Source organism: Indicator indicator, chromosome 2 (genome assembly GCF_027791375.1).
Source record: "Indicator indicator isolate 239-I01 chromosome 2, UM_Iind_1.1, whole genome shotgun sequence".
Classification (NCBI taxonomy): domain Eukaryota; kingdom Metazoa; phylum Chordata; class Aves; order Piciformes; family Indicatoridae; genus Indicator; species Indicator indicator.
Window position 1 is genome coordinate 7,363,321 of NC_072011.1, and position 26,614 is coordinate 7,389,934.

Sequence of the window (26,614 nt, forward strand, 5' to 3'; positions counted from 1 at the left end):
TGGTGTCATCTGCAAACTTGCTGGTGGTGCATTTAATCTATGTCATTGATAAAAATATTGACATTAAATGCAGCAATCAGCACTGCAGCATGGGCAGAGCTGGGTTAGCAGGACTGTGGAGGACATAGCTAGGGTAACTCTACAATGCCTCATGGTAATTGTATAGAGAAAATGTATGCACACATGCATGCATTTTTAGTCCCTGTATGAGTCAGAGAATGTATGCTGTTTGTATGTTACTTTAATATGTTCACCTCTTATCCCATGGTAAGTTCTACCCAAGCCTGAAGAAGATGTCTGCTGAAACAAATGAGACAGACACTCTCCATCTTTAACCCCCTCATCATCTCCTTCATTTTCTGACACAGATTGAATCAAGGCTTTGCTTGTGCTGATGATTAAAGTACTGTGGTTTATTCCAGAAGTTAATATTGGCCTTAGTGAGAAAAACACATTTGAAATGCATACAGAGGTGTTAAATGTTCAATGCCTTTAAAATTAGTCTTCCATCACTGAGCCAGGCACCTGGGAGGATTCTAGTTGGTTTTGGGGTGGAGGGTTTTTTTGTGAGTCTTTCTTTGTTAGCACAATGTTAATATTTCTAATTTCTTGTGAGTATTATCTGCTGCAGCAAAATGCAACTAAAGGCAGGACAAAATGTTCACACAAGCATTTTTTCTGGTTAGTAAAAGGGTATGATGTGCTAGTCATCATGGGCTGTTACTAGAGTGAACCACAGTCCTCTCCAGTCAGTAAAACCAATTTACCACAAAAAGGGAAACTAGAAATATAGAATATATAGGATATAGCTGAAAAACATATGACTTCCAGTGACACTCTGCTGAGAATTAGAGCCAAATGCTGAGCTTTTGCTTTCTCCAACAGCCACACCAACTCCCTCTGTCTTACCATACATGACTTCCAGCAGTTTAGAATCATAGAATCATAGAATCAGTCAGGGTTGGAAGGGACCACAAGGATCATCCAGTTCCACCCCCGTGCCATGGGCAGGGACACCTCACACTAGATCAGGCTGGCCAGAGCCTCATCCAGCCTGGCTGCAAACACCTCCAGGGATGGGGCCTCAACCACCTCCCTGGACAACCCATTCCAGGCTCTCACCACTCTCATGGGGAGGAACTTCTTCCTCACGTCCAGCCTGAATCTCCCCACTTCCAGCTTTATTCCGTTCCCCCTAGTCCTATCACTACCTGATATCCTAAAAAGTCCCTCCCCAGCTTTCTTGTAGGCCCCCTTCAGATATTGAAAAGCCACAATAAGGTCACCTTGGAGCCTTCTCTTCTCCAGACTTCATTCAGCATTTTTCATTACACCTGTTAAAAGTTAGCTCAGTTTTTCTAGTGGATGAACTTGTGTAAGTACTCTGTATTTATGTTGGATCTGTAGGTTAATTCTATTGTGCTTATGGATTGTTATAGGTTGATGTGATGGTTTAAAACTGTCTTTTTAATTTTTCTTCTCAAAGTTCAAGCAGAGAAAGTGAAAGAGTGTAAATAAGTCACTATTGGGTGTAAGAAAGCAAAATAATGATTGTTCTAAACACTTCCATTGGATAGATAGAAATGTTTAAGAACCACTACTCAAAACAAAGTAGGGCCACTCACACTGACACAGTTGAAGACTATGTCCTAACCACAGAGATGGTTCCTCCAAGTACCAGAAGATGCAAAGAGCTGAGCAGTCCAGCCCCAGTGGGTGGACACAGGAAATTATGTTATTCCATCCCATAATATTTTATCTTTATCTACTATATAAACTGGCTGCATAGTCAGTTTCAGCCCCTTCTCCTCTCCTTGCTCCCTTCCTGACACAGACTGCTATCTCTTGCAGTGCAGGGGAGTGGGGGCTGCTGCTGGAAAGCTGAATTTCTAGCTGCATCATTTTGGCCTGGTATGGGGTGGGGTGGGAGGTAGGGTGGTATGGGGGGGCTTTGAGGCCTGGGATTTGGCCTGGGTCAGGGAAAGGTTGTGGAAAGCTTTAGGCTTAACGAGGTGGACTATGTATTTGGGTATTGTGTATGGTTTGGTACTGTGGTGTATAGTTGTGAACAGTACTTCTGTTTAAATTCCCAATCCTTTCCAATCCTCTGTGGAGCGTTTTCTTTTACTCCTCTGGGGAGGCATGAAGAGCATCTGTCTTGCTCCCTATAAACCCAAGACATGGATTTTGACAGCTAATTACCACTAATTCATATAATGACATGTCTGAAATGCTACTCATTTGTTTTCATAGTGATGTATTTTGCTTATCTTGTATTTACGAGGCAGTTGCTTCAGACATGTAGTTACAATCCCAGCTCTCTGAGCTTAGGTGCAGCTAGAAGTCTCCAAAAGCAGAGAGGCAGTTTTGTTATGCCAGGCAGTGGGCAAAATGAAACATTTTAGTTTGGCTGTGTGTATAGTAAGGGTTTCAGAGGAAAAGTGTGTCTTCATATGAAAGCTATAGTTAGACCTAATGATGGCTAAGGCCCTGAGAACATGACTGCAATATCAGAACAGCCAACAATGTGCTCCTGTGGCCAAGAAGGCCAATTCCATTCTGGGGTGTGTTAGAAGGGCTGTGGTTAGTTGGTCCAGAGAGGGTCTCCTACCCCTCTACTCTGCCCTGTTGAGGCCACATCTGGAATATAGTGTCCAGTTCTGGGCCCCTCAGTTCAAGAAGGACCTCAGGGACCTGCTTGAAAGAGTCCAGTGCAGAGCCACAAAAATGATGAAGGGAGTGGAACATCTTCCTTTTGAGGAGAGACTGAGGGAGCTGGGGCTCCTTAGTCTGGAGAGCAGGAGACTGAGAGGTGACCTCATTCATGTTTATAAATATGTAAAGGGTGAGTGCCAAGGGGATGGAGCCAGGCTTCAAGATGATGCCCAGTGACAGGACAGGGGGCAATGGGTGGAAGTTGAGGCATAGGAAGTTCCATGGAAACGTGAGGAAATTTTTTTCCCTGTGAGAGTGAGGGAACACTGGAACAGGTTGCCCAGGGGAGTTGTGGAGTCTCCTTCTCTGGAGATATTTAAAACCTGCCTGGATGCGTTCCTGTGTCACCTGCTCTAGGTGATCCTGCTCTGGCAGGGGGTTGAACTGAATGATCTTTCATGGTCCCTTCCAGCCCTTAACATCCTGTGATTCTATGATTCCGTGAACAGTGGCTGTATCATGTAAGTAACCAAAAAATTGTCCATATGCAGTCAGCTTAGCGAGTGTCTGGCACTGATCTATTTCCTTCCCATGGCTTCCACTACCAACAGCAAATTTGCAGAAATAGAAGCAGTCATTGTCTTTTTTATGTAATTTTTGAGGAGCAATTGACCAAGTTTAGCTTGAGATTTTTGTTCAAACTGCAGCCCAGGGCCCAAAGCCCTTAAGACTGTGATGGTAGCACGATTTCAGTTCAGATACAAATTCATGCCACCATAAATGTAATGCAGCGTCCTTTGACTTGAGGGGGCAAACTGAAGGTGCATCAGGCCACCATGGATGTCAGAGTTCAGCCCATCAAATAACTGAATGTCTCTTCATCAGCAGGATTTACACCCAGGACCTGTGCAAGATGTGTTTTCTCTGGAATCTGAATCTGTCCTTGACCGTGTTGCACACCACATGGGCTGTCAGTAATTCATGTCTACTGCGCTTGCAGCAAGAATCCTGGCCAGATGGAAATCCCACACTTGCAGTCCCCAGGAGCAGTCTCACATCACCAGCTCAGTGCTTTTCCCCAACACAAGACAGTTCTTAACTTTGAGTAAGGACCCACATCACCTTCTGTTACAATAAGACTATTTGTTCTGTCATACAGAATTTTCCGTTCAGAGCAAGTCTAGAGCCATTGCATGAGTCATCTGCTTTGTTTTATTAGGGAGAAACTTGGCATATATTCACTAAGGCTTACTCTGAAATCTTTTGCTCACAGTGGAAATATTTCCATTGATTTCAAAGCTTGAAAGTCCTTAATACACTATTGAGCTTCAGTCTGTCAAATTCCTTCATTTGGGGCTTTTATGAATTGTGGAGCAGTTGTGTACAGAACCAAGTCATGTGAAGATTAAATAAACCCCACCAACATCAGTCTCCAGGCACAGAATAGCAGCAAGAAACAAATATTGACTTGAAAAAAAATGTGTGTACAGTGACATTCAGCTCATGTAAAGTAATAGTCTCCATATAAACACAAACAGAACCGTTTCCCCAGACCCGAATAAACAATATTCATTGGTAAATATTTGTGTGTCTTTGACGTGTCTCTAAGCAGCCAGATGAGACACTGAGCTGGAAAATGCATTCACAGGTGAGAATTCAGGGCAGATTTTTCTTACAGTTTTTTCCTCTATGCTTTTGGGAGACCTTGAAAAGCAGATGCTTCCTTTCCTAGTTAGTGGTTTACACACAAAGCAACAAAACTCTTAACAGATCATGGTGCAATAGGTTTCTCTCAGCAGTTTCCTGACCCTGCCACTCATCCTGTGCTACACTGCAGGACTCCAAGCCTGAAAACACTTCTTAAGACAAAATAAAACAACTGAAGTAGCTGATTAATTTAGGAGTTTCATACCCATATTCAGAAAGGGTTTATGCACCCAGGAGCGAATGTTTCACTGGTTTTTGTATGAATTAAGGATTTTATGGACCAGGGTTTTTCTTTTTTGTAGGAGTTAAGTGACCTAAGCATCTTTAATAATATAGCACCTACATAATGGGCTTTATCCTCTGCATGAGGAACAGCAGCACAGGGTTTCAGTATGAGGAATGAGTGAGCAGGCTCAGACTCTTCAGGAAGGAGAGAAATGACTGAGTGTATGACAGATGACAACAAAAATCTTCAAAACGACAAGTGACACAGGAAATGTGGCAGAACAATAATTATTCACCATAGGGAATGAGTCTTTCCTATGAGGTTCCCTGATTAGGTTCCTTTTAGGTGATAAAACAATAAAGGAGGATTTCAGGCATATACCCAGAGATAAGCCTAGTTCATTGGCAGCTTACAGTGCTGCTGAATTTTGAGTGCTGACTCATCATTCATTCAGGCATCAGGTGCTGCAGGACAAGTCAATCTCATTGTCTTTACACTGTCTTCCACTTGCAAACTGCCTTTCCCCCCTGGGAGGTGTTAATAAGAGAGGGATTGGGCTGTGCCTCCTGTAGGGCCTGCGTGCAGTATGAGAAGTGTGAGGCTTGCAAACGGTGCTGGGATCTTCAACTCCACGAGAGTAAAAATAAGGATGGCCAACTGGTGAGAAAACCCAACTGTTCCTTCAGCAACATTTCCTAGTTATATTAGACATAGTCCTCTTATTTTTCAGTGGAATTTTTAAAATGTTCCAGTAAGGTGCTTTGATAGTTGGCAAATGAAACAGATTTCTTTCTAATGAAAGATTTTTTTTCCAAAAAAAAATACTGTTCCCACATAGAATTTTGCTCCAGCAAAACAGTCTTTATTTACAGCCACTTTACAATTTTGATGTGAGAAGAGCATCACAACAAGGCAGTTTTGTTTCTAGTTACAAAACAAAAAGTGTTACAGTAGTCCAAAGGATACTGGCCTTTCAAAATAACCTGTATTGTTTTACACAATACCATTCCTGAAGCTCTCTGGATGGTTCTTTCATTGTCCACATGACTGCAGCCTCTGGAGAAATCAATTTTTTTAAAAAAACAATAGGGAAACAATGATTTCTTACTTAGAGAGATTAAACTTGGTTAGTGACCCAAGGGCATACTAAAGCATTTTGTCCCTACATCTAATTTCTTAATGCAAGAGAATTTTTTCCAGGAGATGAAGGAGCAGACTTCTCCCAAGTCCTCCAGCGCATTGTTGTGTCATTCTCTTTTTCCTTCAAGCACCAAGATGCTGTCTTATGCCATTCCCAGCTAAGAAATGTGGATCTCTTCAGCACCAGTCTTCCTGTGTCATGAGAGCATGGCCTCTACAGATAGAATCACCAGCTTGTTTCCTTTGAAGGCAAGTGTGGCTGGTGTTTATTTTGCTTTAAGGAAATGTTGCTGGGACTTGTTATGATTGGAGCTGCATCTTAGCTGCTCCCTGACTGACCAAGTGATGTGGCTACAGGCAGACCCTGCACTTGGGATGGACTTGCCTGCTCAGGAGCATTCACATGCCACTGGGAGAGCAAATGTTGTGGGGCTTCACTTTGCTGTTAAATCTTACTAACCAGCTTCATCGATGTCTGTCCCTGCTCCATCCATCAGCCCAGCATCATCTCCAGAATCATCTCCAGCCCTTCTTTTAAGGAGGGCTGTAAGTGCTGGAAATGGCACACTCCTTTGCCCTCCCCCCTTATGAATTAAACCGAAGGATTGCAGAGCTTAACTGCCAATGTCTGACATGATATCTCATTATCCAAGCTGTCCTCCCACCTGTACTTTATCTCATTTCAGGTCTTAGTCATACAGTCAATGAATAAATAGTCTGAATGGAAGTTTGGGTAGTGGGAGGAAGGATTATGGAGGGCCCCAGGATCCTCCAATACTCAGCATTTGCACTCTTTTGTCTCTTTTTGCCTGCCTGTGCTCCTTGCTGAACCATTCAGCAGAACAAAATGGGAAGTGCAGAACGAAACAGCCAAACCCAGCAGTGGGTACTGCAGCAGCAAAACACCCAGGGCAAATGTGTTCCCTGGGGACAGACCACCTTTCCACAACAAGAGATTTGGATCTGTCACCAGACCTTTGAAGTTCAAATGTTTTCCTGAAGATGGTTTTGTGTTTGTCATCTTTAACATTTCATAGCAGGCATCAGTGCCCTAATGGTCAACCTTATGAAACAACATAGGTTAAAAAAATTAAAATCTTTTAAAAATTAGTTAAAAGCACAGAAGAGGGAGAGTTGGTAACAAAGCATCTTGTAAAGATGCATGTCCAAAGAAGGGTAACTCAAAACATGTAGACAAAAGATCTTTGATGGGAAAAGCATTTAGAAATATGAACGTCAAATGTGACAGTCTTAACCACAAGTTTTATTTAAAAAAAAATAAAATTAATCAGAGAACAACCTTTCTGTGTGAAAGTAACTTAAGCATGAAGATTGCAGGGGTCACCAACCTGCTCAGACTGTGTTTTTCTTCCCAGATGAGAGGTTGTGTGAAGGTTACATGTCTCCTAGGACTGGCTGTCTACTAAATTGGAAAAATCACCAGGGATCAGGAGCCCCTTCGTTGCACTGAGACAGGATCTGCAAGTAAGCACTGCTCTGGAGCAGTCATTTGCTGCTGTGGAGCAATCAAACAAGCTTGACTGCATATGTTAACATAGATGTCCCACATATCAGAGAAGAGCATGTCAGCTAGCTTTGTTCAGGTTAACTCACATACCAAAGCTGTCCAGCTGCAGGGACTGGGAACTCTATGGCTTAGAACTGACCCTGTTTCTTGGATGAGTGAATTAACCATTCAGCACTCCATGCTAATGTAACATGATGTTTCCAATACCCAAGCTAGCTCATTTCAGCACACAGTCTGAAAAACAAATGTTTCCTGCACTGTCAGGCAGAGATTTGCAGTGGAGGAAGGTTTGTATCTCCACACAATGCTGGAGCATCTCTCCTATGGAAACAGACTGAGAAAGCTGGAGTTGTTAGTCTGAAGAGAAGGCTCCAAGGAGACCTTATTATGGCCTTCCAGTATCTTAAGGAAAGCTGGCGAGGAGGTCTTTAGGATGTCAGGTAGTGATAGGATTAGGGGGAATGGAGCAAAACTAGAAGTGGGTAGATTCAGATTGGATGTTAGGAAGAAGTTCTTCACCATGAGGCTGGTGAGACACTGAAACAGGTTGCCCAGAGAGGTGGTGCAAGCCCCATCCCTAGAGGTTTTTAGGGTCAGGCTGGATGTGGCTCTGAGCAACCTGATCTAGTGTGAGGTATCCCTGCCCATGGCAGGGGGATTGCAATTGGATGATCCTTGTGGTCCCTTCAAACCCTGACAGTTCTGTGATTCTGTGATACCTCATCTCTGGAGAAAAAGGAGACAAGGAGAAAGCCTTCCTGCCACAATGGGAAGGGCAACACTTAAATGTTTTGACAGTGTAGGGTTGTATAACTTATTACTATAAATTCTGCCAAAAAAAAACATTTCAATATCCAGCTACCTGTGTCTCTTGGCTCCATGGTATGGGAAAATGCAGCCTCTGGTCTTCATAAATTAAACATCTCAGGATTTAAGGTAGGGCATGAAAAGGGGAAAGTGAACTATAAGCAATGTGCTGACCCTTACATGGGTATTTTTTCACAATAAGAGTGGTCAGAGGTTGGAGCAGGCTGCCCAGGAAGGTGGTTGAGTCACCATCCCTGGATATGTTTGAAGGTCATTTAGATGTGGGGATGTGGTTTAGGGATAAAATGGGGTCAATGGATGGACCTGATGATTCCCAGGAGTCTTTTCCAATCTGAATGATTCTATGATTCTATGCTTTTGTGTGGAATGAAGGAAAAGGGACTTTTTCAATGTATGGTATTAAGGATTAAAAGTGCTATGAGAACAGAAGATTAGTTTTAAGGCTTTCTTTTTTCACTTGATAGCCTGTTTAAAGCAAATCATTCTAAATTTAGAGTACCATTTGTTACAAATTATTACAACTAGAGCAGGCAGGTCCTCTAGTTGTTTACAAGAAGAATGTGTGTTTTACTGTGGTAGGTTAAGGGACATTAAGAGGTCAATGGTATAACCACAAGGAAAAGCCCTCCAGAGGCTAGAGAGTCCCAGGGGGGTGGGCAGCTTGTCCCAGGACATTGCAATCTGTTATTCTGTTCAGTTTTCCTGTGTTTCTCTATTTAAGGGAGTGCACAGAGAAATCTCTCTCTTCTCTCTGTCTCAGGACGTGTGTGCTGGTTTCTTTATGGTGTGTGGGGGAGAGGCTTTCTCCTGGCCTAGGCTGGCAGGCAGTTCCCAGCTATGCCACAGGGCCTGTTGAAGCCTGTGGTAGGTCTGGGTCTAGTGTGGGGGGGGGGGGTGCAGTGTGGCTGCTCCTGGCCCTGCTGAGGCTGAGTCGGGAGGAGGTTTCTGGAAGGCTCTGAATGGTTTTGGGCTTGGTAGGCTCAGGGGAAGAACTGAGCCTAATTTGTGAATGTATTCCTTTCACCTGAATGCCTTTTGTATAGATTTGTAAATAGGATTTTCTTTTAAGCTTCCAATCCAGTGTGAGGCATTTTTATTTTCCTCCTTGGGAAGGGGTAAAATATTAAGGCCAGGCTGGATGAGGCTCTGAGCAACCTGATCTAGGGTGAGGTGTCCCAGCCCATGGCAGGGGGGTTGGAACTGGATGATCCTTGAGGTCCTTTCCAACCCTGACTGCTTCTATGATTCTATGATCTTTTCTGTCCTCCTGCCCTGGGCAGCTCGTGGCTCAAAACTGAGACATTTACCATCCCCGAGAATTATATGAGATGAAATCTACTACCAGTCCAACTTTGTATCAGACTGCAGCTCAGCAGCATCTTATGAGCTTATGTATGGGTTTGGTGGTTTTTTTTTTTAATTGAAAGTAGATAAAAGTGAGTAATCATCTCTGTATGATAATTATACCACTGCTTGTGGGAGGAAGCATGGTTTGAAGATCGTCACTAATTATTGTTTCTCATTTGCATGTGCCAAGATCTACACCAGAGAAGCTTTCCTCTGAGGTGTGATCCCGTATGGATTTCTTTAAAAATAGCTTTGCAAAACTGACAACTTGTGGTCTTTCCTTGACTCCAGATCAGATTGATTCAGGCCCAGGTTTTCCAGTGGTTAGACAAATGGGTATATTTTCAAATGAGTCAGTTACACCACAGCAAAACTCAACCTGGAGATTCTTAAAATGAGTTTAAAATGAGTGTACATCAATTTGGCTTAAGAATGTGCCTTACCAGGTGACAATAAATCAAATAAACCCAGCCTAAAGTATTTGACTAACTGTGTACAGTTTCTAATAACTGGATTTTCAGGTGAGGGTATAACTGTTTTCAAATATCTTGAATGTTGCCAACGTGACAGAAGCATTTATGAAGTGTATGGGAAGAGCCTGTAGCAAGCTGCATCATTGTATAAATTCTGTTAGAGAAAAGTGCCACGGAATTTCAGCATGAAAATACGAGTTTCTCCCATTTTGATTGTATTAAGGCTAGGAGGTGTGGCACACTGAGGAAGATGAGTCTTAGTCCTGTCCTCACCCTGAGACAAAGCTTCTCTTGCCCCTTCAGAAAGAAGATATTGATAGCACCATGGCTTTTTGGGAGGCAGCAACTCACCTCTCCCATCATTTTTCCCCCGGGCTTCCAAATGGGAAAGAAATCTCCAGGCTGGCAGTGTCCACTGGGAAAGAAGGTTAACCCACCCTGACAAGTTGAGGGAGATTCACTTTCCGATGCTGAGAGACTTGGAATGTCATGGTCATGCCAGTGGTTTTCTTGAGCTCTTCAGCAAAGGAGCTGGAGAGCAACAAAACAGCAGATCCAGGGGCAGAAACAAGAGTGTTAAAACATCACTTTGCAGCTTGCTGTTTTGGAAACCCCATAGCTAGCATTTAGTTTTAAATGGGTAGTATGCAGAGCCACTAGAGTAAGTGCACACACACACAGAACTGGCCTTCATGGGCACTTGTTTTTCAGTCTTGGGCAGGCTAGAGGACACAATCACACCTCATCACCCCAACAAGGTCAAGTAGCTACCAAAGCCATCAGGTCTTACACAAGCAATCAACAGAGTGCTGCATCCCTCTGTCCCCTGGGTCCCCATGTCAGCCAGCATGGGGAAGAGCACCTATCCCCCTAGTGCCTCACAGCCACAGTAGCAGGTTTGACTCCTGTGCTCTGGTCTGAACAATAGGTTGGGTTATTGCCCTGATTTTGGCTATGAGTGAGCAATGTGTACCTCTTTTTATCCCTTCTCCATCTTCTTGTACCTTCTTTTCACCAGCCCTAACCCTCTCTTTCTCTATCCCAGTCTCCTCCCAGATGGACAACCCTGTCCAAATGACCTCCTCTCCATCAGTCCCAGTTTTGCAACATCCATACCCAAATCTGGTATATCTGATATGGTTACATTGTCAAGCTCAGCTTTACATGCAATTAGTGATGTAGTGACCAAGGCGCTGTAGGCCTTCCAAGGTTGTGCTCCCAAAAAGTCTCCCGGTGCTTCTTTTCTACTTATCTGTGAATTTTTACCATTTCTCACATAACTCCATCTCAGCCACCTGCCAACCCCAGCACCATCTGTGACTTTTGTCAAGTGCCTGTGCTGGTCTCTTTCACACCCAGTGATTTCTCATGTGCCCAGCAGCGTGTCCCGCATGCTGTTTACTCAGCCAATCCTCTGGTCAGGACTGAGTAGGGGGTCTCTCTGCAGCCCTAGCAATCTTCATTACAGAGACATGCTGGAGACCAGGCTGCAGGCCATTATACCCTTCATTACAACATACTGTGCTCCAGTTATTTATGGCAAGGTGAATACATGTAGGAGTGTTAGTCAGATGCCCACAGACATAAATACACAAACAGGTATGCCCCCACATGCTTTGCTCATTGCTGAGCTTTCCATCATGCTGCTTGGTTCACCATTCTGCATGGGGAAAATCTAACCTGAAGGTCAAATTCATAGCTCAGTTTATACAAACTTCATCATAATTTCATTCTTGGCCTCATTCAGTCTGTGTAGAAAAACGTCACATCCTTGTGTCTGAGGCTCCATAATGCAGCCAGGAATTTCTCAAAGGTGGGTTCTTACAAAGCTTCACATCTCACACAGAAACAGCCATTTCATTTATTGTCCTGCCCCAGTTTATGCTGCTGTTAAGGCAACACCGACCCACCTTGCCTTCATTTTGCCTACAGTACCACTGGCATAAGAATTCTTCTGGTGTGAGTGTGAATATGAGCTGCCTCGTGACAGCAAGCTTTTCTTTGTCTGACAGTCCTGCCACAGCTTGGTGTGATTCTACCCATCTGCACTTCCTCAGCTTCTAGGCACTGCTTTGCCCAGTATGACATGTTACAAACATCATCAGTGTGCATATAAATTGCAGTCAATTAAAGACTGCTGCCATAACATGGCCTCAGCAGCACTGAGATCCTCAGAAGCCCAAAGCTTCATCAGCTTTTCAGAATACAGTACTTGGGAGCCTGTAAATTTCAGTTAAACTCGTCTCTATCAGTTGGCTGCCAAGAAGCCAGGAAATCCAAGAAGGTTGACTTTATCCATCTTCTGGCAGGATGATCTGGAAAGTTGCAAGATCTTGCAAAATGAATTTGAAGTGAAAGGCTTGAATTTCAGTGCATTGTATCATGGTATCACAGTACATTAGAGATTGGAAGGGACCTCCAGAGATCATGGAGTCCAACCCCCCTGTCAAAAGCAGGATCATTTAGGGTAGTCTGCACAGGAATACATCCAGGTGGGTTTTGAATGTCTCCAGAGAAGAAGACTTCACAACCCCCCTGGGCAGCTCTGTCACCCTCACTGGAAAGAAGTTTCTTCTCATGTTGAGCTGAAATCTATGTTCAAGTTTGGACCTGTTTCCTGTCTTATTACTGTGCATCACTGAAAAGAGCCTGGCCCCCTTCACTTGACACCCACCCCTCAGATATTGACAGACATTGATCAGATCCCCTTCTTAGTCTTCTCTTCTCCAGACTAAACAGCCCCAGGGCTCTCAGTCTCTCTTCATAGGGGAGATGCTCAAGTTCCCTAATCATCCTCATGGCCTCCGTTGAATTCTCTCTAGCAGTTCTCTGTCTGTCTTGAACTGGGGAGAGACAGCCTCACTGAGATAACAAGTAAGACTACTGTAAGTTCAGTATCTTTCCATAGTTTGAAATATTAACATTACCATAAATGTGTTAAATTATATTTCCATAAGCTAACCACCTGCTTCACAAAGCACACCACAGATTCTTGCCCTTCACAGCTATGGTCATGGAAATACTGAAAGTGAAAAGCACTTAGACCAATTCAGGGCATAAAGATGGATCATTTGCATACTTCCATAATTGCTTAGAGAAAAGGTAGAACTGTGGGTATAAAGGAACTAACCTGCCCTGCACGTACACATGTACAATGCCAATTTCCCAAGTAACATTATTCCATTTCTTATATATGGTAGTTTCAAGCTGTGCCTGGAAAATTTTCCACAGATCTTGAACAGGAAGTAGTAGAATGTAAATAAATTACTATTGGATGTAAAAAGGAAAATAATGATAAGGTTTACATAATCCCATTAGACAGATTACCAACATAAGATACTTGTGTACACTAACTTCTGTCTTTTCACTTCCTTTGCTCTAGCAGATACTAGCTCTGGCTTTTGCTGGCTTTGCTGACCTTGGCTGCAGTGCTTTGTTGTGGCTGAGTATTAACAAACAACTCTCTGCTCTTCTCTCTCCTTTATTGTGTACAGGGGGGAAGGGAGCAGGGAGGGGGAAGCTATTAGTAGCCCCCTGGTTTGTCCAGGGGGGTTCTTGTGTTGTTTATAAATTGTACATATATGTAAATATTTTATATTTTGTACATATTCATTGCATTTCATTTTAGATTGTAGTTTTGCTTGTCAATACAGCTTCATTTGCTTCCACTGAGCTAGTCTGGCAATGTTATGTAGGGTGGAATTTTCAGCCCACCACATTATAAAATGGTGAAAGGCTCAGTGACCAAGATGTGTGTAGGGGGGAGGTGTGTGTGTGAGTCTGATCACCAGAAATTCAGTGTATTCTGCTATACAATGCTCCTCTGCTGAGAAAGGGAAGATATTATCTGATAGGAGCAGACATGGACATTGCCATCTCACAGCTTAAAGGTGTCCAGCTGCTTTTAAGGAACAATTAATCATGTTCTTTACCCTTTCCTCCTCCCAGACAGCAGTCAATGCCGTTACCAATAATCAGCTAATATGAAACGTGATTGATTCCCATTTGGAGGAACCCAGATGAGCGTTTCCCACCAAATCAATAAAATTAGTCTCTATGTGTGTAAAACTCACTCCGTATGAAATGACTGACAGACTAAAAGGGGTACAGCTGCAAAACATAAATATGGTAGTGCTCTTAGTGGGAGTAGTTTAAACAAGATAAATATGTTCTTAACGTCCCTTCCAAGAAGTCACTTATAAAACCACACTCAGTTACTATAGTGCTACTAGTGCTATACATAGCAGTGGTACACAAAGGGAACCAGTTACTATTGACTAGAGATAGTAAAATGCTCCTTGTTGCCATGCATGGCTTCTTTTCTGGGTCCTTAGTCTTTATGAGTTTGTCATAAATGACCTAGCACTCACACTACAAATTTCCCAATACTGTATTTTCATGAGACTGTCTCAGAGTCCCTGTGCTCATTCCTGAGTGCCCCAGGACTGGTACCTGTCCCAGTGATGCCAACCCTGCCTTTCATGCATCCTCAGCTGAGAAGCAAATCATGGAGGTGCCCTGGTCAGACAAGAAAAAAGGCACAGACTTAAGCTGCAGAGGAAACCTTCAGCCTGACATCTCCAGACTTCACCATTTAGATGTACTTCTTTAATAATGTTGGTTTACTATAGTTCTTTTATGTGGTATTTATGTGGTCTGAATTGCTAAGGGCTCACTTCCTACAAGGAGAGTGGGAATTAAAACCACAATACGCCTCAGCTGTGGGCTTTGACATGAAACAATGGATTTGCCTGCTCTGAAGTACCTGCAGGTTGGTGTTGTGCAGGGAGGATGTTTCGTTTATATTTTTCCTTGTATTCAATTATTGGAATGGTTTTCCAAGGAGAAATTTTTTGGCCTTGCTGGGCAGCGAGCAGACTTGTCAACCAAACTCCCCTGTGTGATCAGCAGCATCCTTTGTCCTAATGGAGACCCAGCACATGATAAATTGTGATAGGCTTTGTTTAAAGATAAGTTAATTAAGACAAAGAAATAATTTCTTTTTCAAAGTGCCTATGTGGTGCAGAGAGTGGGTAATGCTCAAAAAGTGTTTTTCTGGGGCTACATTGCTGTGAAAGGCCACTTGGGGAGAGAATCAAAGCAATTCAGCTCCCATTGGATTAAAGATGCTTATAGGCAGTGCTCAGCAGAGAATATGGCAGGGACCACCCAGGATGGGGAGCAATTGTGGGGCCATGAAACTACCAGAGAGCTCCCAGAGAAGTGAAAGACAAGCAGGGAAAAAAAAGCTGTTTACTTTAGAAGCAGCAGGAGCTCTCTTGTTCGTGAACCACACCAGTAGGTGGCTGTGGAGGACAAGTGAATCCCATGGTGTCTGCCAGTACCTCCGAGTATGCTTGTGGACTGGGAGCACAGGCTAAGCAGAGATGGTGAGGAAAGCATATGGACTACAGTTGCTTGTGGTCCAGGGTCCAGGAGTGCAGAGAGGTTGAAAAAGCCTCTTTGCTTTATCCTTTGGTCAAAGTGTCAGACTTAATCAGGGTGCAAACTAATATGAAGGAGGTTTGAGACAAAGTTTTGGCTTTAAGCCTAAACGATCAAAGCAGTATTTCCAGTGCAGTAACAATCTGAAGACCAATGGATGAATTTGCATCTGGCTTGTCAAGTCTATTCTCAATAATCAGGCCTGATATTTTCTCCAAGGCTACTGATACTTTAAAGCAGTTTCTGAAGAGCAGAGTGTTGTCTGGGGCGAGAGGGGAGTTTCTGCTGTCCCTTGGGTTGAATTCCAAACTCACATTTTTCAAAGCCAGAGGACAGTGATACAAACCTGCTTTCCTAGGGCCTCTCTGCAAGGAACAGGGTTTTTTCTGAAGTTTCTATTTTTGATTCAGCTCATTCAGAAGATGGCACTCCAATTTCTGAATGACAGCATATGTACACAGAGTGTAGAACTGCAACTTCCAGCAGCTGACTAGCTTTAAGTTCATCATTCCTCATTCAAATTCTTATTTCCTCATGAGCTTGCAAGTGCGACCTTTCTCTCAGAGCCCAATTGAAGTCCCACTGGTGTCAGTGAGAACGGGTTTTACCTCTCAAATTTAGCCATCTAAAAATCAGACATGTATTCTAAATTCAACTGTGGAGGAGCCACTTGTAACCTAATTAGAGAAAGATCAGCATTTACAGGATGTAATTCACACCATCTGCCTTCAAGACTTGTCTTGAGAGGGGACAAGTGTATTCTGACAGCCTCATTCCCCTGCCTGTGGAGGGAACCAGTGGAACTGGCCTAGGGGACTCCTCATTCTTCAGTAAGTGAAGCCCAGGGGAAGAAATCTTTCTCTTTATTTTAATGGAAAAGGGAAGCTTTCTGCTTTCTACATCCTTTATGCCAAGATAAATTACACATTAGAAAGCAAGACCCCGGAGGGTATCCCAAGTTGGATCTCACAGACTGCCAGCTCTGGCTTTGGTCAGCATTTAGAATGTTGAAAAAAGAGACATGAACTCCTGAAAGAACAATAAACCTTATTTTTTTTAAGTTATTGTTGCTACCTTGCATCACACTGGACTGGCTAACAGAGAGCACAATGTGATAGCAAAGCAAAGGCAAACACTTTTTGTCTGTCTCCTCTAAAGACACACACAGTGGGATATTTGAAATGTCAGGAATAATTAAAACTATATATAAGATCCTAGCAACAGTGGTGTGCTGTGTAAAACTAAGCCTTTGCCATAAAGCTTTAAACATTGTTTGGAAGCTGCATCTTAAAGGTAACCTGAGTAATCTTTAAGTACTTTTTCCAAGATATTAATAAAGACATGGATATTAGAAAAGCATAATAGAAAGCTATGAAGCACTGGCATGCCTTTGCTGCTCTGTTACTTTTGTCCAGAGGATCACCTTTGGAAAAAGCACATACGGAGCAGCTGATCCCTCTTATATGGCAATTAAAATGAAAAGGCACATTTCCTCATCTCTTCATCTGCTGGAGCCCATTTAACAAGCAGAAAAAGCACTAGTTTCTAGTATCACTAGTTCAGAGATCATTAAAATGTTTGTTGGAAGGGACCTCTGGAGGTCCCTTAGTCCAGCCTTCCACTTTCAGTGAGATCTGCAAAACCAAAGGAGACATAATCATTTAACATCAGCAGGAAATCTGGTCCAAAGTGCCCTTTGGAGAAGAAAAAGCAGTGAACTATGAATGTAGAGAAGAAGGGGGAGAAAAGGCAGGAGAGGAGAAAAGAAGGAAAAAACAGATCAAAGGTTTAATTTGAGGTGGTAATATTAGAAGCATTAAACTTCTTGCCAAAACCTAGGGTTTTTCTAGGTTCACTTACAGATGTGTTTTTATCTTCTAGGAAAACAATGAACAGGAGGAAGCCTGGAAGCTTCATTGCTACTATGTTGAATATGAGACTATAAAATAGAAAAATTACACCTGGAGCATCTCTAACCCTCTTTGAAATGGGTGACTTTTGAACCTGGGACTCTTTGTTACCTGAAGGAGCTTAGCTTGTTTTGTTTTTTTTTTCCCCCACTCTGCATCCTGGAGGGGAAAATGAATTTCACAAACTGCACCGCTGAAGCCAACGTGGCTGGGAAGCCAAAAACAGTGACTGAAAAGATGCTCGTTACCCTGACCTTGGCCACCATCACAACCTTGACTATGCTACTGAATTCTGCTGTAATCGCAGCAATCTCCACAACCAAAAAGCTCCACCAGCCAGCAAACTATTTAATATGTTCTCTAGCTGTGACAGATCTCCTTGTTGCGGTTCTCGTCATGCCCTTGAGCATCACTTACATAATGATAGATAAATGGACTTTGGGATACTTCATCTGTGAGATCTGGCTTAGTGTCGACATGACCTGTTGCACGTGTTCCATCCTGCATCTGTGTGTCATTGCTCTGGACAGGTACTGGGCCATCACAGACGCTATTGAGTACGCCAGGAAAAGAACAGCAAGAAGGGCTGGGCTGATGATAGTCACCGTCTGGACTATCTCCATTTTCATATCCATGCCCCCTTTGTTTTGGAGAAGTCACCACAGCGTCAGCATTCCCAGCGAGTGCCGCATTCAGCACGATCACGTCATCTACACTATTTACTCCACTTTTGGGGCATTTTACATCCCCTTGACTTTGATCCTGATCCTGTACTACAGAATTTACCATGCTGCAAAGAGTCTTTACCAAAAGCGGGGGTCAAGCCGCCACCTCAGCAACAGGAGCACCGACAGCCAAAACTCTTTTGCCAGCTGCAAGCTCACACAGACTTTCTGTGTCTCAGACTTCTCCACATCTGACCCAACCACGGAGTTTGATAAAATCAATGCAGCCGTGAGGATCCCTCCTTTTGAGAATGACCTGGACCTGGCTGGCGACCGGCAGCAGATCTCCACGACACGGGAACGAAAGGCTGCTCGCATCCTGGGGCTGATTTTAGGTGCTTTCATTTTGTCATGGTTGCCCTTTTTCATCAAGGAGTTGCTTGTGGGCCTCCATGTTTGCACTGTCTCCCCAGAAGTAGCAGACTTCTTGACCTGGCTTGGATATGTCAACTCCCTTATCAACCCTTTGCTGTACACTAGCTTTAATGAAGATTTCAAGCTGGCCTTTAGAAAGCTCATCAGGTGTCGAGAACATGCTTGAAAGTACTGGGAGATGATGATGATGATGTGACTCCTGGCCTTAAGAATGAACAAAATAATTTGACTCTGGCACCATTTCCCTTGATAAAGGGGATTTTGTGTTTGGCTATTTGCTTGACTTATCTTTAGCCCATAATTCCTTTTGTCATTTTTTACCTCTGGTATTATTCCTGGTAAAGAGTTTGAAATAAATTTATTCTACAAACGAACAGATTTTTTTAGCAATGAAACAACAAAACCCCCCACCCTGTTAGATACTCACGTTTAAGACATTTTGTGTAACCAATGCTTTAAGAAGCACCCAAGGATATTCACTTTTATACTTTTTTCATTTAAGATTCAAATGTCTAAATTGTCATGTACTGTAGTAATAGAAAGGCTTATAAACTGAACCCCCATTAATACATACTCAAAAATTAATAAACACTTTGTGGTCATGACAGCTAAATAGCAAATCTTTACTGTGGCATTGTAAGAAAACTTCAACAGCAATTTAGAAGGAAAACAATCACCATTTCCAGCTTGGTCTAAGGAAGAATAAGCCATTATGAGTACAAGTTGCTACTGGGGAGATTCAAACTGGGTGCCAGGAAAAAAAATTCACCCTTCAAACTATTAAACATTGGAATAAACTCCCAGGGGAGGTGGTGGATTCCCCTACATTAGACAGTTTCAAGGCCCAGCTTGACAGGGTTCATGGCCACCTCACTTAAACGATATCCTTACCCTGAAAGGTTGGACTAGATGATCTTTGAGCTCTCTTCCAACCTGGTATTCTATGAATCTATGAATCCTTTCTTCAGGAATACACTCCCAAAACAAAAAGCAAAGTTCCAGCTCATTCCATCTAAAACTGGGTGCCCAAAGTACTTATTTAAGTAGGGGTTTTTTTTGTGTAAGATTCCAGATTTATGTTCAAAGTGTTGAGCAGACACTTTTGCAGTTTGGGATTTGAGGGGACATGGCTAGTGAGTGTCACACTTTTATGAATACTGGTCACCTTTTCAGTACCACTAACCATATTTCTTCAGGGCTCAGGGCTTGGTCAGTTGTGGGGTGGCATTATTCACTTGGGCCACACTTACAGAATCATAGAATCATAGAATCAGTCAGGGTTGGAAGGGACCGCAAGGATCATCTAGTTCCAACCCCCTGCCATGGGCAGGGACACCTCACACTACATCAGGCTGGCCAGAGCCTCATCCAGCCTGGCCTTAAACACCTCCAGGGATGGGGCCTCAACCACCTCCCTGGACAACCCATTCCAGGCTCTCACCACTCTCGTGGTGAAGAACTTCACCCAAACCTCATTGTGCACAACCCCATGGATCTTACAATGCAGACTTGAACAACTGGGTATCTTTGCAGCAGGCCAGCAATGTACAGAAACATCACCTAAAACCAAATAATTTTCTCTTTGAATAGCAGAGTGTCTTGGTTTGAGCAGGCAGAAAGCTGTTTTACCCCTCCTCCAAAGGAGTAAAATAAAAACGCTCCACAGAACCGGAAATTTAATAGGAAATTCTTTTCACAAATATATACAAAATACACAAATTCATATTGAGCCTTGGCCCAGTTCTCTACCAGGGCTTTTCCAAAACATCACTAGGTCAAAACCTTCTAAAACTTTCCCTGCAGCCAGGTGAAAAACCAGGCCTCAGTGCCCCCACCCATGCCTCCCTGCTTCTCTCCCCCTCCTCCACCTTGTTCAGAACTGCCCAGCAAAACTCAACCAGGCAGCTAAAGGCCAAAAACCTCCCCCAAAATACCAAACAAGAGATAAAAGCCATTAGGGCTGAGAGCAGAAAGTGAGAGAAAAGGGGCAGAACAGACAGCAATGTCCTTTCATATAGGGGGTGCAGGATGATGGGGTTGAAATAGCAAAGTTTACACTTTCCTGTGTCTACCCCCTCATGCTCTCTCATACTTCTGGAGGACTTAAGAACCTCTATGGTTCTTAAAACTGTAACACAGAGGGAAAAAGTAGGGGAAATATTTTTTTTTTAAATGTCAGTCTGCATGCCTACCTTATCATTATAGAATCACAGAATTATTTCAGTCAGAAAAGACCTCTAAGATCATCAAATCCAACTGTTGACCCAGCAGTTGGGGCACATCAAGAAAAGTGTGTCCAGCAGGTCTAGGGAGGTTCTTCTCCCCCTCTGCTCTGCCCTGGTGAGACCACATCGGGAATACTGTGTCTAGTTTTGGACTCCCCAACATGAGGAGAAACTTCTTTCCAGTGAGGGTGACAGAGCACTGGAACAGGCTGCCCAGGTGGGTTGTGGAGTCTCCTCTGCAGACTTTCAAAACCCACTTGGATGCATTCTTGTGCAGACTACCCTAAGTGATGCTGCTTTGGCAGGGGGTTGGACTTGATGATCTCTGGAGGTCCCTTCCAACCTCTGATGTAACGTGGTACTATGACACTGAACACCATCAAGGTCATTAAACCATGTCCCAGACTGTCATGTCTTCACATTTTATAAACACCGCCAGGAACAGTGACTCCACCACCTCCCTGGGCAGCCTGTTCCAATGCCTGATCATTCTTTCAGTAAAGAACATTTTTTCTAATATCCATCCTAAACCTTCCCTGGGGCAATGTGAGGCCATTTCCTCTCATTCAGTCACTTGATACTTAGGAGAAGAGACCCACACCCACCTCACTACAATCTCCTTTCAGGTAGTTCTACAGAGAAATGTGGTCTCTCCTCAGCCTTCTCTTCTTCAGACTGAACAACCCCATTTACTTCAGCTGCTACTTATCAGACCTGTTCTCCAGGCCCTTCACCAGCTTCGTTGCCCTACTCAGGACCTACTCCAGCAACTCAATGTCCTTCTTGTAGTGAGGGGCCTAAACCTGAACTCAGTCATCTTATCATGCACAATGTCATTGTCAGCTTAGCCTATAATCAGGTTATCACAGAATCACAGAATGTTAGGGGCTGGAAGGGACCTCAAAAGATCATCCAGTCCGACCCCCCTGCCAGAGCAGGATCACCTAGAGCAGATCACACCGGAACACATCCAGGTGGGGTTTGAATATCTCCATACAGGGGGGACTCTACAACCTCCCTGGGCAGCCTGTTCCAGTTATCTAACAGTTTTCTTGTTGTAAGAGTCTTTCATGAAGCTACTTCCCTTGTCTTGAGAGACAGGCAGAATTCTTTGTATCCTGTCTTCTGTGACTATGAAAGTTAAAATGTTCTGGTTCAGCTATTATGGAAATCAGGCTAGGAAGGAGCAAAATCAAACCTGAGAATCTGGTCCATTAACAACTCCAAAGAACCACTTAAATATTGCTTACTTACCAATTGCTCTATAATTTTCTTCCCTATCCATTTTTTTTCAGAACAGAAATCCTTTTTGAATTGTACTGATCTACCGTATAGAAAACACCACATACATCAACCTGACACGCAATAACAGTGAGCTCTAGCGTGGCAGCTCCAAATCCATCAAAACAAATATTAGAAATAGCAAAAGTGTTGTAACAGCACTGGAAGCCATCTCTGAAAAATGTTTTGAAAATTTACAAGATAATCATCATTTTTCTTATCAAGAGTCAAGGAAGTGTAAGTAACACGTGAGTAATGAATTCCAGATGGAGCTGAGAAGTTACATCCTTGCTTCTGAGAGAAAGTGTTCAGTTGGAAAGATGCAGTGCCACAAGCTGAATGTAAATCTAGTCTGAAGGTGACAAAAGTGAGACCTGCCACTTACCCATGTGCAGTGGAATTGTGCTTTAAGGATACCCGAGTTTTCCATGTCTAAGTTTAAGAGGTTTATCTGAATAGTCAAGACTTACCTGGATGTGTTCCTGTGTGATCTGGTGTAGATGATCCTGCTCTGGCAGAGGGGTTGGACTGGATGATCTTTTGAGGTCCCTTCCAACCCCTAACATTCTGTGATTCTGTGATTCTGTGATTCAGAGTTCTCCAACTGCCTTTCTGAAGCTATTGTCACAGCTGCCTCCTCCAACTGCCTTTAGGTTCCTTACTACCTAACAAGAATATAAAAAAAAAAAAAAAAGAGAGAGGGGAAAATAATCTCAGCCACTGAAAATATCTTCTAGTGAGGAAGCCCAAAGACCCATTATGGTTTTTCCATTTAGCATCTTGTTGGAGGTGGAAAGTGTTGATTAAAACTGGGAAAGATTGAAACTGAAGACTACAGGTGGCCTGACCCTATTGATCTATAACACTTCCACAGCAGCTCCCCAGAGTACATTTACTACTAAAAAGGAAAAAAAGGCTAGGAATTAAAATAAAAAGTAGTATTTTAAGAACTGCTGCAGAGTAATTGAATTTATTCTTTCAGCAAACTCAATACAAATTATTAATACAGAAGAAGGATTGTGCATAATTTCTCCAAACAAGGTGACTGCTGCAGAGAAGACAGGACACACAGGAAATTGTTGCTAGAAGAGAGTAGGTTTTGGTGCCCCATAGGCAGTTTGATGCTGTACTACAAAGGTGTCCAGCTACAGTAATGATCAGGAAGGGAAAAGGAAATGAGAAGAACTACCCCAGCAGACAGTTGGAGTCACTCCGAGGCAATCAGCTAAAATGAGGCAGAATCTACACCCCAGGCAGCTTCTTTGGGGCTGTCTCTGAGGCTTGAGTTCAGCCACAGAGTGGGCTGCACAAAGTGGGCTGCACAGAGGTCTCCACTAGGAGAAAAGAAGTGGGAGTGACAATGCTGGTGAAAAGTATTTGAGTGGGAAAAAAACAACAAAATGAGTGAGGCTGCCAGCTCTGACTGCTGCTCCTAAGGGCACATCAGCATAAGAATAAGGACTTGGGGGTTCTGATGGATGAGAAGCTGGACATGAGCAGGCAGTGTGAGCTTGCAGCCCAGAAGGCAAATCACAGCCTGGGTTGCATCAAAAGATGCATTGCCAGCAGATCCAGAGAGGTGATTCTGACACTTTGCTCTGGTGAGACCTCACCTGCAGTACTGTGTGCAGGTCTGGAGCCCTCAATATAGGAAGGACATGGACCTGATGGAGAGGGTCCAGAGGACAGCCATGAAAATGATCAGGGGGTTGGAGCACCTCTGCTACGAGGACAGGCTGAGGGAGCTGGGGGTGTTCAGCCTGGAGAAGAGGAGGCTCTGGGGAGACCTGATAGCAGCCTCCCAGTACCTGAAGGGGGCCTACAGGAAGCATGCGGAGATACTGTTTACAAGGGTCTGCAGGGACAGGATGAGGGGCAATGGCTTCAAACTAGAGAAAGGTAGATTTAGATTGGATATCAGGAAGAAGTTCTTCACTATGAGGGTGGTGGAACACTGGAACAGGTTGCCCAGAGAGGTGGTTGAAGCCCGTTCCCTGCAGATATTCAAGGTGAGGCTCAACAAGGCCCTGGGCAATCTGATTTAGTTGGGGATGTCCCTGCTGAGTGTGGGGAGGTCAGAGTGGATTATCTTTGGAGGTCCCTTCCAGCCTAGACCATTCTATGATTCTATGATTATACTGGGGGGGGAATCTCTGGAGGCCAGTTAATCCAACCCCTACAAACCACAGTCCTCAGAATGGAAACATCCCCACAGCTAGGTGCTGTTGTTGGCTTGCAGTGAGCAGTCACATTTCTCCTGCAAAAGCAACTGCTACCTATACTGATGCTTGTTTAAAGACAAAAGCATGTGTGAAGGACCAGAAACTGTGAACACGACCTCCATGGCTGTTGTAGGTAGGTAGAAACATTTCAGAGACAGCTTCAATAGCTGCAGTGCACAAGAGCTGCATCTTCATTTTTACTAATATCTTTCTTAGCTGATCTCCCCAATTTCCACTCAAACTACCAATCAAGTTGAAGACTGCATTCAATTTTAATATTTAGAGGTAATTAACAGGAAAAAAAAAACAGATGGATGGTAATTTCCATGCTTCCCTGTTAAATAAAGACTCACCAGTCACTGCCAGCTGACTACCGCTCTCCTAATTAAATCATTAGCTAGACACAGAGCTATGTTTTCCAACAAATGCCACTAGTCTGATGGAGATGTCCTGTACGTTCTCCCCAAGGTCTGAAGGACTGGTTACTTGATTTAACTTAATTAGAAATTACCTGTCATCTCATGGAAAGAAAAACTTTCCCTAGGCTGGCACCATTGTTTGGCAATTTCATATTTTTCTTTTTCTGAGCTAAGCATTTGCTGATTTTAGAAAGGATTTGGAAACATTTCCTGAACTTTGACTTTTAGTCCATGGCAACTCCTCATTCATACTTATCCTTGATCAGTCCCAGCAGCACCACATTCTTCAATGGAAACTCTTCATGTTAAGCTCCTAATGATGTATCCATCCATCCATCCATCCATCCATCCATCCATCCATCCATCCATCCATCCATCCATCTTCTTTAGCCTCTTTAAAACATCTTTCATCCTCAAATTTAACAGAATCACAGAATATTAGAGGTTGGAAGGAACCTCGAAAGATCATCTACTCCCCCCCACCACCACCACCACCAGAGCAGGATCACCTAGAGTGGGTTATACAGAGGAATGCATTCAGGCAGGTTTTGAATATTTCCAGAGAAGGAGACTCCACAACCTCTCTGGGTAGCCTGTTCCAGTGTTCTGACACCCTCACAATGAAAAAGGTTTTCCTTATTTTTATGTGAAATCCTCTTGGAGGCACTGCTGAGGCAGAAGAATAATGAAGAGGTGATTTGGTATAATCAACACAACTTCAACAAGGGCAAATCATGCCTGACAGACCTGGTGGCCTTCTATGACAAGGTCATGACATCAATAGTCAAGGGGAGAGCATCTGATGTCATTTATCTGGACCTGAGCAAAGCCTTTGACACTGTCCCACAGGACATCCTGGTCTTCAAGTTGGTGAAACATGGGTTTGATGGATGGACCATTCAATGGATAAACAAACGGCTTGAAAGCCTCACCCAAAGAGTGGCTGTCAATGGCTACATGTCCCAGTGGAGGCCAGTGACAAGCAGAGTCCCTCAGGGATCAGTCCTGGGACCAGTCTTGTTCAACATCTCTGTCTGTGACATGGACAGAGGCATTGAGTGCACCCTCAGCAAGTTTGCTGATGACACCAAGCTGTGTGGTGCAGCAGACATGCTGGAGGGAAGGGATCCATCCAGAGGGACCGTGACAGGCTGGAGAGGTGGGCACAAGCCAACCTCATGAGGTTCAACAAGACCAAGTGCAGGGTCCTGCATCTGGGTCGAGGCAATCCCAGGCACCAATCCAGGCTGGGCAGGGACTGGCTGGAGAGCAGCCCTGAGGAGAGGGACTTGGGGGTGCTGGTGGATGAGAAGCTCAACAGGAGCCAGCAGTGAGCACTTGCAGCCCAGAAAGCCAACCAGAGCCTGGGCTGCATCAAGAGAAGTGTGGCCAGCAGGTCAAGGGAGGTGATTCTCCCCCTCTACTCCACTCTGGTGAGACCCCACCTGGAGTACTGTGTCCAGTTCTGGAGATCCTATTACAGGAAAGATCTGGAGGTGCTGGAACATGTCCAGAGAATGGTCATGAGGATGATCAAGAGGGCTGGAGCTCCTCTCCTATGAGGACAGGCTGAGAGAGTTGGGATTTTTCAGTCTGGAGAAGAGAAGGCTCTGAGGAGATCTTATTGTGGCCTGCCAGTATCTGAAGGGGGCTACAAGAAAGCTGGGGAGGGACTTTTTAGGGTGTTGGGTAGTAATAGGACTAGGGGGAATGGATCCAAGCTAGAGGAGAGGAGATTTAGATTAGACATTTGGAAGTTCTTCAGCATGAGGCTGGTGAGACACTGGAACAGGTTGCCCAGGGAGGTGGTAGAAGCCTCATCCCTGGAGGTTTTTAAGGCCAGGCTGGATGTGGCTCTGAGCAACCTGATCTAGTGTGAGGTGTCCCTGTCCATGGCAGGGGGGTTGGAACTGGATGATCCTTGAGATCCCTTCCAACCCTGACAATTCTGTTTCTGTGAAATTTCCCTAATGCTTCCCCCTTGCATAGCTATCTTCCTACCTTTTTTCCTATATGTTTTGAATGTTTTTCCCCCTCTTCTCCCTTCTCTAAAGCAGGCTTCATACTGACCTGACTATTCAAACTCTCTTATCACTTCTACACAATTT

At 43.8% G+C, this 26,614-nt stretch overlaps 1 protein-coding gene across 1 annotated transcript; it reads left to right on the forward strand.

The window, feature by feature from the left end:
• Positions 1-17,415: 17,415 nt before the first annotated feature.
• HTR1E (5-hydroxytryptamine receptor 1E) lies at positions 17,416-18,525 on the forward strand. The gene has a single exon (XM_054398989.1). The coding sequence runs from the start codon at positions 17,431-17,433 to the stop codon at positions 18,523-18,525; it is 1,095 nt and encodes a 364-aa protein (XP_054254964.1). The 5' UTR covers positions 17,416-17,430.
• Positions 18,526-26,614: the final 8,089 nt, after the last annotated feature.